The following is a 16,676-nucleotide window of genomic DNA, read 5'->3' as shown; positions in this document are numbered from 1 at the left end:
TTTCATCTAAATTCAGCTAAGAAAAAACCAAATAACCTTTAATCAATGCAGATTTCTCCGCAATTACAAGAATCAAAATTCTCCGGGTTGTAAACCAGACCGCCAAGCACAAAAACTAACGGAGAATGACGATTTAGCAATGTTTGCGTCATTCCCATCCTATTGTATCCTGTTCTATCCATTCTGCTATCTTGTCTCTGAACAGTGACAGTCAAGGCACCGTATGCTAATCGGTCCGACGCACTGTAATCCAAAAGGGCTAAAAGTGGAACCTTTTTCCTAACGATTTTTGTTTTCATTTTAACAAAATAGTAAGCTTAGAACATTGTTAACTATACTAAAAATCATAAAATTAACTTTTTTGTGTTAGAAGACCGAGACATGGTTTCTTCGGCAAAGTTGAACAAAATGCAAAAGTAAGCTACTTTGCTGAAGAAATGAAATTTTTATCTTCATCGGTTGCAGAGTTATAGAGCATTTTCTTTAAAAGTTCTTCAAAAATTATTCTTACGTTACCCTTGGCTAAGGTTTTCACTATATCTTTGACAGGGAAGCGTTCCACGAGTGCTGCAAGTATTTTTGTTTTCACTGCACATAAAAGGGTGCAAAAGTACTTTTGTAAAAAAGACTTGAGTGTATGTACCGTGATATTAATGCCATGAGTGCTGTCTCTAAACTATTTGAACTAATCATTCTGGAACAGTTTATGTATGATTGCTCACATTGTATCTCTCCTGACCAGCATGGATTTATGTCAAAATGTCCGGTAAAAACCAATTTAATCGCCTTTGCATCGTTCATCATCCGTGTAATCGTGTGAAGGTTATAAATTTGACACCATGTATGCCAACCAGATCCCTGTCACGACAGCTGTCAGCTGAATCCGCCTCCGATAGTGGTGGTAATAGAGGTAGACAACAAATTTTTAAACAAAATTTATGCGAGACAACGCATGCACACTTAATCGGTTCGGTAAAATTTTACCGAAATCTAAACAGCAGAACGTTCGGTAAAATTTTTTATTGCACCAAACATTATTACTGATCTGTAAACGTCGATTGGCACCATCGAAATTTTTACCGAATTCGGAGCATTTTGTTAAGTGTATGTATTTAATGCTGCGCAGTATGACGAATGCAGCGTGTTGTTTCCCCTCTTTCGTTTATCGTAAAGAATAAGACTATCAAAAGTCAGAATTTTTCCTTTTTTACGTTGCCGATAACAGAAAAATACGAACATGTTTCATTATCTACATCCCACATGCAACAAATTTTCTGAAGCATAAAACCGTATAATTGCGTAATTCTTACAGCTGCTGTCAAATTTGACGTAAAATCGAGCCAGCAAGCCTGGCTCAAACGGCTTCAAGAAAAACGTATGAGAATGACGTTCGTGCCAGGGATGTGATACCAACCTTTCCGCAGATTTCGACCGTATAAACCACGAATACGCTTCGTCGCCTTTGGCAGTTACATCCGACGTTCCCCAAGGCAGTCATTTGAGGCGGTTCCTCTTTCTACTGTAGATGAGTGACGTAAATATAACCCTCAAACATTTAAGTCTATGTTATGATGACGACATAAAGCCCTAATGACGCTCTCCTTCTGCAACAGCATCTGAAAACGTTTGGCGAATTGTGCCAAATTACCAAAATGTTAATAAATATGCTCCAAATGCTCGATCATCTCCTTCGGTCACGACAGTAATATGTATCTACATGATTACAACCTTCGTGAGACGCTCCTAAACAATCGTAAAGCACATGGACGTCATGCTTGAATCTAAACCAACATTCAAGGACCACATTTTTTCATTCTGTCTAGAGTTTCCTCGCAACTAAGATTTCGGTTCCGTTTTGCTAAAAACTTCAAGGATGTAAGCTTGTTCCCATCCAGATCCACCAATATCGGAGCACGTGAAGCACACAGTCCCACAGTGAGCTTGCCAAATTCCAAATGATTTGGAGCTTTGTTCTTTGAGAAATTCTCGTTGAAACTAGGCCACTACTGAGACGAGGGCTTTAAATATTCAAACTTTCGTGCTAGATTGATTTAAAATGGTTAAAAAATGAAAATTACTCTTTTGTTACCTCAAAACAGTGGACCCCTCGTTCGCCAAGGGGCTCGACAGCTTTAAAAATCAGTTGAATTTTTAGCAAACGTGAGATCTATATCATGTGATACAGTAATGTTCTGATTTTGTCAGTCCTATTTTGAATTTTGAGCTGACAAAATTGGGACATTTACAAAATTGGGAAATTCAAAAATTCAAAATTCAAGACTTAAGACCTTGCAATATCGAAGACTTCTACTAAAAATTAAATTTTAACCCTAAAAGCGTCAAGCGAAAGCTCAATAAACCGGGCACAGTAGGCTGGTCCAGAACTTTTTTGGGGCGCATTAGCTTTGAGTGTGAAAACTTGGTTTTAGGTTTATGAAACCTCTGGAAGAGTTTCTTAAAATTAAAAGTTCTATCGTCCAACGGAATTCAAACTTTGATTGATCCCCCTAAAAGTGCTATAAAAAATTTATTTTTCCTCAGTTTTAATATAACAAATTGATGCGTTCTGCAAAGTTTTACAGCATTTTATCACAAGAAATTTTGCTGAAGTCAGTAACCTTCTATCTCTTCAGCAAAGATAGAAAAAATTTATTTCTCATAAATGAGAAATCGTTAAAATCAGTTTTTCTATTTTAGCTGTTTTGTAGTTGTTGTATGACTTTTTCCTGTTTTACAAAGTTGTACAAATAGTAAAAATACACAACATTGCTGAATATAGTATAACTCTATCTTTGCTTGTTTAGCAACTATGGAACTTTTAATATATAAATACCTTAATTTTGACCCCGAAATACTCGCAAGAAGGCATCATTTTATTCAAAAACTCTCCCCAGAGAATCAGAATAGTTTCAAGCAGGCTGAAAAGTTTTATAAATCATGTTTAAAAGCACAAAAGTTAAACAAAATTTCTAGACTGATAAAATCGGGATAAAAAGCTGATAAAATCGGGGGTAGACAAAATCGGGAGCTGACAAAATCGGAACATTACTGTATTTTCTAAGTTTGCAATGAAACAATTAACAAATGGTTCTGTAAAGAAGAACAACAGGGATTTTAAATGGAGTAAAACCCGATTTTCAATTTTTTACTTCGTTATAAAAGCCCTATTTGCAAAAACGTGTTGTTTGTTATTTCATAACAAATTTAGTTAATGCCAATACGCACTTTATAGGATAAATGTATTTCATAGCATTTTCCTCAGCTTTCCTATGGTGGTCTTAAAATGAAAATCGGTTGGGGCCTCGTGGCAAAACGATGATTTTCCGATAAAATCCGATATAGCAACCAAATCCAAGATGGCCGCCAAAAAATTTTTATTCCATTTGAAAGCCCTGTTCTTCTGTACAGAGCCGTGTCATTTGTTAGCTGTTTCATTTCAAACAACTTCGAAAAAATCACATAATATAGATCTCAAGGTATGCTAAAAATCCAACTATTCTTGAAACTTTCGGGCCCTTTGGCGAACGACGGGTCCATTATTTCGAGATACTAAAAGTGTAATTCTCATTTTTTAACCATTTTCTATCAACCAAATACCCAAATAGTCAAATAGTTCTAATATTTGAAGATCTCGTGTCAGTAGTGATCCCCGTTTCAACGAGAATTACTCCTTTTTGAGTCGAATATTACTGGACCTAGTGTGCAAAATCTTACGAACTGGTTCCTTCCAAGATTCGGTGTATCTTCGGTATTGAGCTGACCAATTTTATAATGGATCGTTTAACTCTCGCTGGCAACTTCGATTTTTTTACTTTCGTTTGATCGTAACATAGTTTTCTGGGTGCTTCCAATAGTTTCTCATCAATTCATCCGCTCTACTAGGGCTACGTCCAAATTCGCGAATTGATACACTTTCTTTCTTACTTAGGTTTCAATCGTTCCCTTTTGTTTCTTGCCCAAAACACTATTTTTGGGAAATTTTTTAGCTGTTCGATCGAGTAAATTTGCAAAAACCTGATGAATAACGTGCCAAAACACGCGGTGCGAATTCAGCGACTAAGCAATCTGATTGATTGAAAACACATGTTTTGACAGATGCAACAAACATTCGAGACACGATCACAGTAACACGTATGTAGGTTGCACTAATACTAACAGAATCATTGCTCCAAAATTACTTAACAGCGAAAATTTCAATTTAGAAAAAAAAATTGTGATTGGTAAATAATGCCTTCCATTCGCACCCACCACACTTGGACCGTTACAATTTTACGCAATCGTGGAAACTCTCCGTCCGGCATTCTCCCATGGACCGATTCTGATAGGTGAATCTGTCGAGCGCGTATCGTCGTCATCGTAAATTCATAATCACACCACTTTTCGCCGTGCCTCACTCACCCGGTGCGGCGGCTTCACCGCTTGGTTCCACGGCACACAGCGCCAGCAGACAATATAATATTGTTTAATAATACAAACAATAAGCCAATTTGCCTCGTCCCAATAGGTGGCAGCAGCAACTAGTAGGTATAATCGCATAGTCCTCAGCCAGCGAGCACCACATCTGACGAACGAAGCCTTCCCGCAGCCAGGGATGCCACATATAATTCTGTGTTCTTTGTTGGAAAAATCTGGCTATCTGTACAGCGAGGAAAAATATCTGTGCAAAAATCTGTCCAATGCAAAACAATGAGAGTGAGAGAGATAGAGAGTCATTTTGCTGACTATTTCCGTCTCTTTCACTCTCATGTAAAAGTTCAAAAATCTGTTTAATCTGTGTAATTGGCAATAATCTGTGTTCTATGCATACAGATTCTGTACAAACGATTTCTTTCAAATATCTGTTAAACACAGAATAATCTGTGCATGTGGCAACCCTGCCCGCAGCGCCTACAAGTACTTAAGGAAAGGAACAAAAAAAATCTCACTGATAAAACCATTATCCATCAGAGCGGAACAGCGAAGTCATCAGCAGCATCAGCTGCATCTCCTATGGTCGTCTTGCTCGTATCCACCTTCATTTGGCTCATCTATCCTGAGGTCTACGTTTTACGATTATTGCCCACAATGATACTATTATTGTTATTAGAGCTCCATTATGAAATTGTTCGGCGCAGCTCGAACTCTCCTGCGAGGTTTCTTCCTATGCGAATTTGATTAAAAAATGTTTCCTTCCCCCCGACCAGAGACCGACGCACTCCACCGCACCGACCGACCAACCAACCAACCACTAAGACACGCACATTTTCCGTGAGCCTTAGTTTGACAATCAGCTCAGTCAGTTAACTTTTAAACGAGCTCATTTTTGTGGTTTCTTGCCGTTTCGTCCGAAATGTTCTTCTCTTGTTCTGATTTTCCATTTTTGCAATACATAGAGCGGCGGCATCAAGCAGAGCAGCAGCTTGATGATGATATCCGATCCATGTGGGACCTTCAAGAAAAGGGCTTTCTCTGCGCACAGTGTAACAACAGCGTCTTGCATGTCATCCCACGCGCACTGCCTGATCAGGACCGGAATCTGGAACCGCAAACTTCCATTATGATGCGGTGGTAGCTGATCGAACGATGAGGACGATGACGACAACGAAGACGACGACGACGATGAGGAAGAAAAATTGCACTCATAAATATCATTTTCACATCATCGCCTTACGAAGTAGGTATATTATCCAGACCGCAATTCGCCCCGGTTTTCATCGGCAACCATTCTTCGAACGCCCCATCCAAGTTGTTCCAGGTCGAAATTATGTTTTATATTGGCGGAGATAGTCACGGGCTTGATTGTTATCCCCGGTGGGGCTCCCCTCATCGACAATGTATGTATGTCACCTGGTGTTGCCGCCTGTCAGAATCGTGATTTCCAGCGAACCTGAAATGTCAAATCAAACCAGCGTGTTAGGAAATCTTCACCACCGTCGTCGTCATCCTCATCATCATTAGCAGTTCTGTTGTTTGCTCTAGCCTGCCAGCCAGCCTTTCGTTCGTTAGATAGAAAGTCATCGAGCATTAAATTGCTCGGCCCCGTCGTAATCGATTTAGTGTTGTTCGCCTTCCGGGCCAAGTTTCGAAAAAAAGGGTGGGAAACCGTCGTGAGCGCTCATTAAAGAAACGGGCTGTGCTCTTCTGCTCCCAGTGTACACTCATTTTCCGCGGCTTATTTTGTTTTTCATATTTTTTCTTACTTTTTCAACAATCGCAAACAAGTGGCAACCGGCAGTCGCTACTCTGGCCAACCCACGCCTGCAAGCGATTACGATTTGTCATTGCTTTTCTTACCGTCGCTAATGAATGAGGTGGGAGGAGAAGGAGATGCTGTCCTTGTCGGTTTCGGCGCAGTCGAATTGGACGATGATTTTAAGTATTTTATTTTCAATCAAATGTCCATTGTTTCTTTTATTTTATAATGTTGTGTTTTGTTCAACAAATTCTGACATTTTCCCTATACGTTACTACTCTTGGCCAATGGGAATTGCCTCGTCTTTGTTGATGTCCACTTTCCGAACAAAGGCAATTCTCGTCTCATTAGGCAGTTAAAAGTTAATGCGATCCATAAAAGCATCCCGAAAAAGAAAGTACCTGTCACAACATCCGCTAGGGGAAAATAGGCAGTTTCCCAACCCAGAACGTGTAGCATTGGCTAACCTAGTTTGTCTCAATAGGTAGATCACGTGGTCTGCGCAAAAGTCAGCTTTCTTGTGCATACATGCGTGTGTGTGCACAGTGAGCTTACTGTGATGGACACTGGCGTGCCCAGACCATTCAATTAGGTGGGGCACCTAACCTCAGCACCTCTGCAGTGAAAGTACGAATGACTCCTTCATTTTTATTTTTGGGTTAAGTCTCTTATTTCTACTGCTGGCTTGAATAAGTTCACGCGTCTTAGTTAGTAATTATGTTTATTTCATAGTTTGATTGTCCTGTTTCTTTGATTTTAATATCTTGATTTTATTTCAGCTTTACTCAATGATTCCTCATCTTTTCTGAATAATATTCATTTTTTTAATCCTTTTTTATTTCTTTTTTTTTTTTTCAATTCAATCCTAATCTTTTATATCAATTCGGCTACAATGTCGACAGCTGAGCTGAGCCACTGTTTAGACATTATTTCGGCTCTGGTCAATTCCGGTGCAGTTGTCAATATTCACACTCCTCACGCCAAGGACTCGGGTTCAATTCCCGTTATCTTTAACTGTCTTGAGCGTTGCTTCAATGACCCTCTCTTACCTCATTTTCCATTCTTTCCCCTTCACGCATTGTCCCGTTTTGTTTGGATACTATCAACACCATTGTTTCATTCTGCCGTTCTCCCCTTCGATTGTAAAAAACAAAATACCGTTATAACAAAACTCTTCTTAGAACTTAAACTCTTGTTGGGCTCTCTTTGAACTCTTCGTGAACTTTTCCTAGACTTTTATTGCAGTCTTCTTGGAGTTTTGATACTTCTTGGATTCTTCGTGGACTTTTCTTGAAATGTTTTTGGACTCTTCTTAAGCTTTACTTGGCTTGAGCTTCTTGAACCCATCTTGTACTCTTTTTGAATCCTTCTTGGACTCTTCTTGTGGATTCTTCTTGCACTCTTCTTGGAGCTTGGGATTCTCTTGCATTCTTCATAGAGCTTGGATTCTTTTTGGATTCTTCTTGGACTCTTTTTGGGTTCTTCTTGAACTTTTCTTGTACTCTTATTGCATTTTTCTTAGAGCTTGAACTCTTCTTCGATTCTTCTTGGACTTTTCGTGAGATCCTTTTGGACTCATCTACTCATCTTGGACTCTTTTTGAACTATTCTTGACCTCTTCTTGTACTCTTCTTAGGCCTTGGATTCTACTTGCATTTTTCATAGAGCTTGGATTCTTCGTGGATCCTTCTTGGACTCTTTTTGGACTCTTCTTGGACTCTTCTTGGACTCTTATTGCACTTATCTTGGACTATATTTCGACCAATCTTGGACTCTTCTTGGACTCTACATAGATTCTTTTTGGGCTGTTCTCGGACGGATTCGTCTTAATCTCTTTTTGGGTTGTTCTCGAACTCTACTTAGGTTTTTCTTCGACTCATTTTAGATTCTTCTTGGACTCTTCTTAGAATCTTCTTCCAACCCTCTTCGATTCTTCTTGGACTCTTCTTAGATTCTATTTGGACTGTTCTCGGGTTTTTCTTGAACTCTTGTTGGATTCTTCTTGGACTCTTCTTGAATCCTTCTTGAACACTTCTTGGATTTTTTTAAATTCTTCTTAAACTCTTCATTGGCCCGAATTGGACTCTTCTTGTATTCCTCTCGGGCTCCCTTTGAAATTTTCTTGGACTATTCTTGAACTCTTGTTTGATTCTTTTTAGCTCTATTTGTACACTTCTTTGTCCGCCCTTCATGGACTCCTATTGGAATCGTTTTAAACTTTTCTTAGTTTCTTCTAGGACTCTTTTTGGATGGTTCTTGGACTCTTCTTGAGCTCTTTTTAAAGTCTCCACGGTCTCAACCTGGACTCTTCTTCGAAAAATCTTAGAATCTTCTCGGACTCTTCTTGGACACTTTTTTCTTAAACTCTTCTTAAACTCTTCTGGAGTTCTTTTTGAAATCTCTTCGAGCTTTTTTTAGACCCTTCGAAAAGTTTTCTCGAATTTTTCTTCCTCGACTTTTTTTTAATGCGGTCATTCACCACACTGCTAGATACTTCTTGGACGCTTTTTGGGCTCCTGTTGAATTCTTATTATACTCTTATCGGACTCGTTTTGAACTTTTCTTAGATTCTTCTTGGACTCTTCTCAGAGCCATCTTGGATTCTTTTTGGTTTCTTCTTGAACTCTTGTTGCTCTCTTATTTGACTCTTCTTTGAAAAATCTTAGTCTTCTCGGACTCTTCTTGGACTCTCTCTGGACAATTCTAGAGCTTTTTCTAGACTATTTCTGGATTCCTTTTGGATACCTATTGGACTCTTCTTGGAATCTTCTTGCACTTTTCGTGAATTTTTCTTTAGGCTCTTCTCTAAGACTCGTTTTAAACTTTTCTTAGTTTCTTCTTAGACTCTTCTTCGACTTATCTGAAACTTGAACGCTTGTTGTATTCCTCTTAAACTCTCCTACCCATCTCGAATTCTTCTTGGATTCTTCTTGCACTCTTCTTGGATTCCTCCTGGACTGTTCTCAACTTTTCCTGGAGTCTTTTTGGGTTCTTTTTAGATTCTTGGAGTTGCTTTGTACTTTTCTTAGACTCTTCTTGAAATCTTCATGGAACCTTTGAGGACTAATCATAGACATTTCTGCGCCTTTTTTTAGACTTTTCTTCGATTTTCATTGAGCTCTTCTTATACTCCTCTCCAAAGCATTTTTCAAAGACTCCTCTTCTACTATTCTGTCAAGGGTCTCCTTTCAAAACTCTAATTTATTCCTATTTTACCATTATTTTTTTCAAAACTTCTCCGCCATGACTTTTTTTAAGACATTTTTCCAATACCAAGACTCTTATGATTTTTCTTACAAGATTCTTCTCGCAAGGTTCTTTTTCTACGATCCTCTTTGCAAGGCTTTTCTTCCAAAACTCTTCTTCCAAGAGCCTTCTTCCAAAGCTCATTTTTCAGCACTCTTCTGCACCAAACTATTTCTCACACTCTTCATCTAAGCCTTTTTACCAAGATTCTACTTCCAGAATTGTTTCTCCAACGCTTGTTTTGCAATATATTTTTTCCAGACTCTGCTTCCAAGGTACTTCTTCCAAGGCACTTCTTCCAAGGCACTTCTTCCAAGACTCTCCAGCCATGACTCTTCTACTATGATTTTTATTACAAAATTTTTCTTCCAGAGCTTGAGCTCTCCAAGATTCTTGAATTATTTCAAAACTCTCGGTCTTTTCAAAGACTCTAGAGTTTTGCGATGATTCTTAATAATCATAAATTTAAGAGGCTTATGTCTGTCGCCAAAACGAGGGGCGCGAATGTATTTTCGTGGTAATAATCGCCCACATTAAGCAAAGACTCAAACCAATCATACCAGATTACATTCAAGACGAGCAAAAGTAACGTAGTTGCACTTCATAGAGTTACATAGCGTACCTCCAATTTGCTCTCAATTAGACGCGAGGCGACGCGCGAGGTTACAGCTAGTAATTCATAATTGTTTCAAGACTTTCTTTTCTAAGACACTTTTTCCAAGATTTTCTTGCTAACACTCTTCTTCTCTTTTCCTAGAATTATTTATCCAAGACTTTTCCCAAGGCTATTTTTCCAAAACTTTTCCTTGGAGATCCTCTTGCACGACTCTTTCCTGGCCCATAACGAAGTAGCAACACACGGGTGCTTATGCTTACAGATTCTCTTCCATAGCTGTTCTTCCAAGACTTTTCCTGCAAGACTCCTATTACTAGACTCATATTACAAAACTCTTTTTTACCTTCATACCTTCAGCCCACCCAGCTTTAGCTTTAGCGTTAGCTCCGGGGTACATGCTGGCCTAACAAGCAAGTCATCGTATGTTCGAATCTCAACTGGGCCGTGCCGCTACAGAGTTAATAAGATCTTTGCACTAGCCCCGTAATCTTCCTATACTCTAATAACCGGCTGCGAAGTCTGTCGATAAAGGTCAAGTTCTGAAGGACGTTTATACCCACGGGTTTGCTTTCAGTTAAGTTCTTGTTCTTTTTCCAATAACCTTTTACCAACGTTCTTTTTCTAATACTCTTGTAAGGACCTTTTTGGGCCTTGGACTTTTCCAAGACTCTTGGTTTCTTACAACAGATTTGAACTCTTTTAAAACTCAGCCAATTGGACTCATGTATTTTAGGAATTCGGCACATGAATTCCCAAGAATTAATTGATCGATTTTTGAATTTTATCTAACGGATTCTCCGATTTGGACTTATGGACTCAGGAACAAAACATAACGCTATCGCTAAAATCGCTAAAATTTTTGTCATTAAAAAATTATGAATAGATAAAGAACAAAAAATATTTTAAAATTTAAAAAAAAACTCGAACTTTATTCTTTCCACCACCGTGGAAAATTTTGTGAAAACCTTTTGAAGGGAATATTTTTCCAACTTCACGTGTTATAAACTTTTGGAAATAAGAAGTTCTCTGGAAAAATATGACACCTCGAATTTCCTAAATTTTTTTCAAGTCAATGAACTAAGCAAAACGAATGCAAAATTTCATAAAATTCAGTCCATTGAGTGCAATAATTTTGAAAAATGCCCTTCCATTTTACCACTTTCAAACGGTTTTGATCAGCACAACTTCGAAGTGACATTGACTTAGGAAAGAGCTCGGCTTGGGAATGACAATTAAGGAATATGTGAATATGTTTTTAGAACCTGTCATTCAATACACCTTCCCCTTCAGAGAAGAATGTTTACGCAATTAATATTGAAGTTGTCATTCCATCCGTTTTCCGTTGAACGCTGGTAAAACATCTCAGATATTCGTTCGAACAACGGTCATTTATTTATTTTTTGCCTTAGGTACATATTTTTAAATATTCTTTTATTACCATTTTTTGCAACTGGGCATGGGAATATAAATTAATTCGGTCCGTTTTATGAGATGGCTCTGGCTTCTATAAATATTTTTAAGGACGGATAATTTCGATGGTTTCATAGAGATATATATCGCTATTACCATGGATAAACCGTGTCATTTACTGTTATAAAAACGTGAAAATTTGTGGTAACTAATTTGCGGAAAAATTTAAAATACTGTTGTAGTTGAAGTTGAAGAAAACCAAAATTATTGAAAAATAATTAAAAACAACAGATGAGGATGAACAAAATATACAAAAAGGTCATAAAAAAGACAATAAAATTTATAATAAATAAAATCGAAGATAATCAATGGCAATGTTCAAGCAGTATTAAAAGCGAAAGTAGATTTTGTTAAGATATGCAGAAAATATAATTAGCATTGATATGCTAAGTGAAAACGAATTAACACAAAACAAATGCTAAATTTTGAAAACAAAATTTAAACACAATCGATACGTCATTTGACTTAATATTCTTGAGTCTTGAAATGATACCTTTTTACTCATTTCTTTTCCAATGTCATAGACTAGTTATAACTAATTCTGTTTTTCGTGTGATAATTTTGTCACGGTCGCCATAAGGCGGGTTCATGCTTCATTTGGTCCGTTTCTTTTGTTTTCGACCTTCTAGTATCAAATAAAAAGTATTTTGAAGAGCTTTTCAGGGGAGCACTTGATTTAATTATTCTGAAATTAGTGGCCGTTGATCCGAAATTGACACTAAATGATTGGACAAGTGTCCCCAGTGTGTCCCACCCTGGGCACACCAGTGATCCGGCTCAGATCGAAAATATGTTGACCCGGCAATCTACTCATGTGCTAACCATTGTGCTAGGGTATTTTGTCATTAAATCATGTGAGTTGACCACACTCCTCCCTTCAATTGGATGTGTGGTTCGTGTGTGGAGTTTTTGCTTTGGCTAGGCCACGGACGTTGTTTTCTCGTTAAAAGTAAACACACAACAGCCCGCAAGTCCGAAAATTATACAGCCATAACAAACCAACCAACCGGTCGTCGTTGTCTAATGTCTCTAATGGGTTTGGAATCGCTTTGGTGCCGAGCATATAGGTATGTACTCTGTTTTGCGAGCACCACATCGCTCTATGGGAAAGATAAAAAGAAAGAAATTACAGAGCACTTTCCACAAGAGGCACAAGAGGGTCTTTGCCGGTTGATTGTGCCCGCCGGTGGAGTGGGTGATGGCGGAGACCCCACATGGTCCCTGCAAAACCATACGCTCGCGCGGAAACTCGGCAACAAACAATTTCTCAATCAAGCGAAACGCGAGCAAGCGATCGATCGATCAGTTTTCTCAGTCTCACACAGCTCCCGGCAGCAAATGTTCGAGCGGATGAGAAATTGGTTCGATCAGCTCGGGTCGTGGTTTTGACAAGTAAGCGTGCTTATGAAACGGGAGGAGGAAATTCAATTTGTAAGACTTCAACGTTCGATCGACATGTCTTCTGCTGTGCGATTAGCATTTGATCGCCTCTACCTACATGTCCAGGTATGACAATTTTGACGATGATCGCATCGTCCGTCCGGTCCAAACCATCATAGATGGGATAAACATGCCGACATGAAAGGTCAATTTTCCGCGGAACATTAGGCCGTTACAGACACATAAGCACACTGCCATAGCTAATGGACCAATAAAAATAGATTCGCGACGGTGTTTTCCATCAATCGCCCGCAGCACGATGCCATCGTTTTCGACTATTCCGAACGATTTTGTGCTGTTCGTTGGCCCGTTCGGGATGAATTTTCGGAATCGATGAAAACACAATCAAAAATAGTTTATCTCAGCAGGATGGCCGATTGATTCGTCCATAATAGCGAACTTATGTACGATAGGAAACTCAATCGCATTAACGCGCCCGGGTCCAGGGGGGTTTCACGTTGCCGCGGTACGTGGTTTTGCGCTGTCCGCTTCACAATTAGTAGTCATGAGTGCCAGCCGAGAGGCTACTTTCCGAAACGAAAGGGGTCGCACTGTGTGGTCGCCATATTTTCGTCTAGTTTATGTGATAATTAAAAAAAAATTAATAACCACTTCTTTTGTCTGCTTCTCTTTCACAGCTGTACGTCGCGCTATACCGGAGAGTTCTGTGAATTCCCAAATCCCTGTCACATCAGTGCCGGCCCTCGGTGCCAAAATGGTGGCACCTGTGAGGTAACCTACGGTAACGGTGCTCCCTCGTTTTCGTGTCGTTGTCCGATCGGATTCACCGAGAGTTTGTGTGAAATTCCGGTGAAAAACGCGTGCGATTCGTCTCCGTGCAACAATGGCGGCAGCTGCAAGCTGAAAACCCTCAACGAGTACAGCTGTGTTTGTGCGACGGGTTATTCGGGTGAGTAGCGAAGAAGAAACAAAAAAAAACCTAGTTGGTGTGATAAACTGTCAAATTAATTGATAACTTTTTTCTTTTGTTAAAAAACAGGAACCTTTTGTGACAAACAGAACCTGTGCGCTTCGTCACCGTGCCGCAACGGGGGCACCTGCACTCTGACCCCGGGCGGTCACTTCAAGTGCATCTGCCCGAAAGGGTTCAAGGGTTCGACCTGCTCGGAGGACATCGAGGAGTGCATCAAAAGTCCCTGCGTGAACGGTGGCAAGTGTGTCAATACTCATGGATCCTACCAGTAAGTACCAAACCACATCAACTTTTTTTTATCATTATAGACAGCTACCTAACCATCCCTAACCATCATCCAGCACTTCTCGGGTGGGGGCCCATCAATCAAACGGGAACAGAAACGTCAAATCCCACGCGCTCATTTATTCGCGAACGTGCCCGATCCTATCACCGTCAAATCGATGGTAAGCTGCTAGACTGTCAAGTCAGGACGGCCTCGCACGACTAGTTGGTAATTCAATACAACACATATTTCGCTCGGCGAATCTCGGCTGGCGACCGGGAACTCCAAAGGTCTCTATTACTGTTAGGGGCATAACACTACGATGATGGCGATGATGATAGTGATGATGATGATGATTCACAAAATCGTAAAAAATGGCTTGCGCCACCACAACTGTAACCGGCTGCTCTATGGCTTGAAGAGTGGAAGTTCTTCAATTCCATCATCGCCCAAGAAATGGTCATTTTCATGCGATTCGTTTTGGGGCTTACTTCTTGCTACGTGTTCTGCTGATCCGTACGGGCAAAGAAACGGAGCATCACCACCGGCCTACGGTCGAGAATGACTAAGTCAATGAACTATGAAATACTTTTACGAATTTGGTTAATCTAAAGTGGCTGGAGCAGTATCTTCGAAGGTATTGTTGCCTGTAATGGTGTGTGTTATTGGTGTGTGCTTCGCTTCCATTCCATTCCTTTATGCCCCGCGAGTCGACCGCAGCCCGCTGGCTGGTAAGTGTATGTTAATGTATTTTAATGCGATGTAGCATGTTTCGTAGCGGCTCCGAGATTTCGGACGGACGAAAGGAACAACAAAATCAAGAGGTACACGTTTGTTAATTTTGCCTCGCTCCGACCCAGCCTCCCGCCGGGACCGACCGCGATGGGCATTCTCGTACTACATGGATGAAACTGGTTCGTTTTTATTGCGCCCGGCTCGATTTGCCGTGCCGGGGTCCGATGATGAAATATTAGGCATGTTTCCATCTACCGAGAATTGAGACACCAGCGCAGCACAACAGCCGTCGTCGTCATCCCAGGGGCCACTCATATAAAATGCCTCTTTTTACGAACTTGTCGCCTGCCCAACAGGACAGGACAGGAGGTGCGTGCCTGCAAAACTTTGTCCGGACTGGATTGGGCCGCCCAATGTTGATGTAACTAGATCCCTTTTTTCAAACGCCAGATTCCCCCGTTGTAGATGATTCGGGGAGGTGATAAATAGACCCTCACGAATTACTTTCGAAATACGTTTTTACGACCCTGACTTGGTTGTAATGAAAGCTAAAAAAACGCTCCAGGAGGTATAAAATCCAAGCTAGAAGTCAATAAAAAACAGGACAGAAAAGCCATACTGGTTGAGATAAAACGCTTTCATGCTTGGAATATGTTTCCGAAGCTAAAACTGTCCAATCAAGATTTGTCATTTCGTTGAAAGGATTATAAAAACGCACGCAAAAGTCATCAATCATCGCCGGATGTTTGAGACTTTTACCTACACAGGACAGTCACAGGCACAGAGCAAGCGAATCAACATCTATTGATTAATTTTCATTTTTCATCACATAATTCGATCATTAACCTTAAATCTTCAAGCTTATCAGAAACTCAATAAACCGGCAGAGCAAACAGTTCCTCCGACAAGTTTTCAATCAATCTTTCCCCAGGTGAAGAGAGGTCGGGATGTGACCCCTCTCAGGTTACAGAAATCAATTTGGGCTGAACACGCAGCGGACATGTTTTATGGCGACCGAAGTCAGGTGCAAAATTAATATGCACTCAATTCCACTTAAACGGATTTTCGCCCAGAGTCCGAACGCCGGACATTCCCGAAGCAGGGACGATACAACCGCAAACCGGGGTAAATGTCTTAAAAGTAATCTAATTATCAGGTTCGTCGTCGTTTGTGCGCGCGGTTCGGTCGTTGAAATCATTTGATTACGCTTTGATGGAAAGCACCAGTTATTCGGCTTTGTCGCTGCGTCGATAAGAAGATTGGTCCCGAATCGCGGAGGAGCAGAACACCTGGCCTGGTCTGGTCTGGCCTGCCACGGCCGGCCAGCCAGCCGGTCGGTGGATGCGATTTTCGGTCCCCCTTCAGTTATTACATGCACGGAAAGTGATGACGATAATGCAAATTGGGAAGCATAATTAACATTTCGCTTTTTTCTCAACCTGCAGGACCTGTTATTTAGGCCCGGAGAGGCCGTTTTCAGTTTCAGAACTTTCCATTTTGCGAACACCGTTTGGCGACCTGTAATGAGAGTTCGGTTCAATTGAGAGCTTCTGGGAAGTCATTCAACCTCCAATAACAACAACCGGTTAGTTCGTTGACCACAAGTTGATTATTAGATTAGATCAGCCTCCTCAGTAGCTGAGATCAATGCGGAAGAACTCAGTTAGAATGACAGCATGAGGTTTAGTGCCTAGTGCCTGCTGATGTAGAGCGATTTTAATTGGTATTTCTCGGTAGAGGAGAAAAAAAGGCTTTCAACTGTTATTAAATTGTCCGTATCGGACCTCGAGCGGTGGTA

At 40.3% G+C, this 16,676-nt stretch overlaps 1 protein-coding gene across 1 annotated transcript in view; it reads left to right on the top strand.

The window, feature by feature from the left end:
• Positions 1-16,676, top strand: part of LOC128732821 (neurogenic locus Notch protein) — a 164,573-nt gene that overhangs the window by 72,127 nt on the left and 75,770 nt on the right. The window contains exons 3-4 of the mRNA XM_053826225.1: positions 13,583-13,854; positions 13,945-14,146. Coding sequence (XP_053682200.1) covers positions 13,583-13,854; positions 13,945-14,146 — 474 coding nt within the window. The remainder of the gene's footprint in view (positions 1-13,582; positions 13,855-13,944; positions 14,147-16,676) is intronic.

This window comes from Sabethes cyaneus, chromosome 1 (assembly GCF_943734655.1).
Source record: "Sabethes cyaneus chromosome 1, idSabCyanKW18_F2, whole genome shotgun sequence".
NCBI classification, from domain to species: Eukaryota; Metazoa; Arthropoda; class Insecta; order Diptera; family Culicidae; genus Sabethes; species Sabethes cyaneus.
This window is presented reverse-complemented; position numbering and strand designations above follow the sequence as displayed.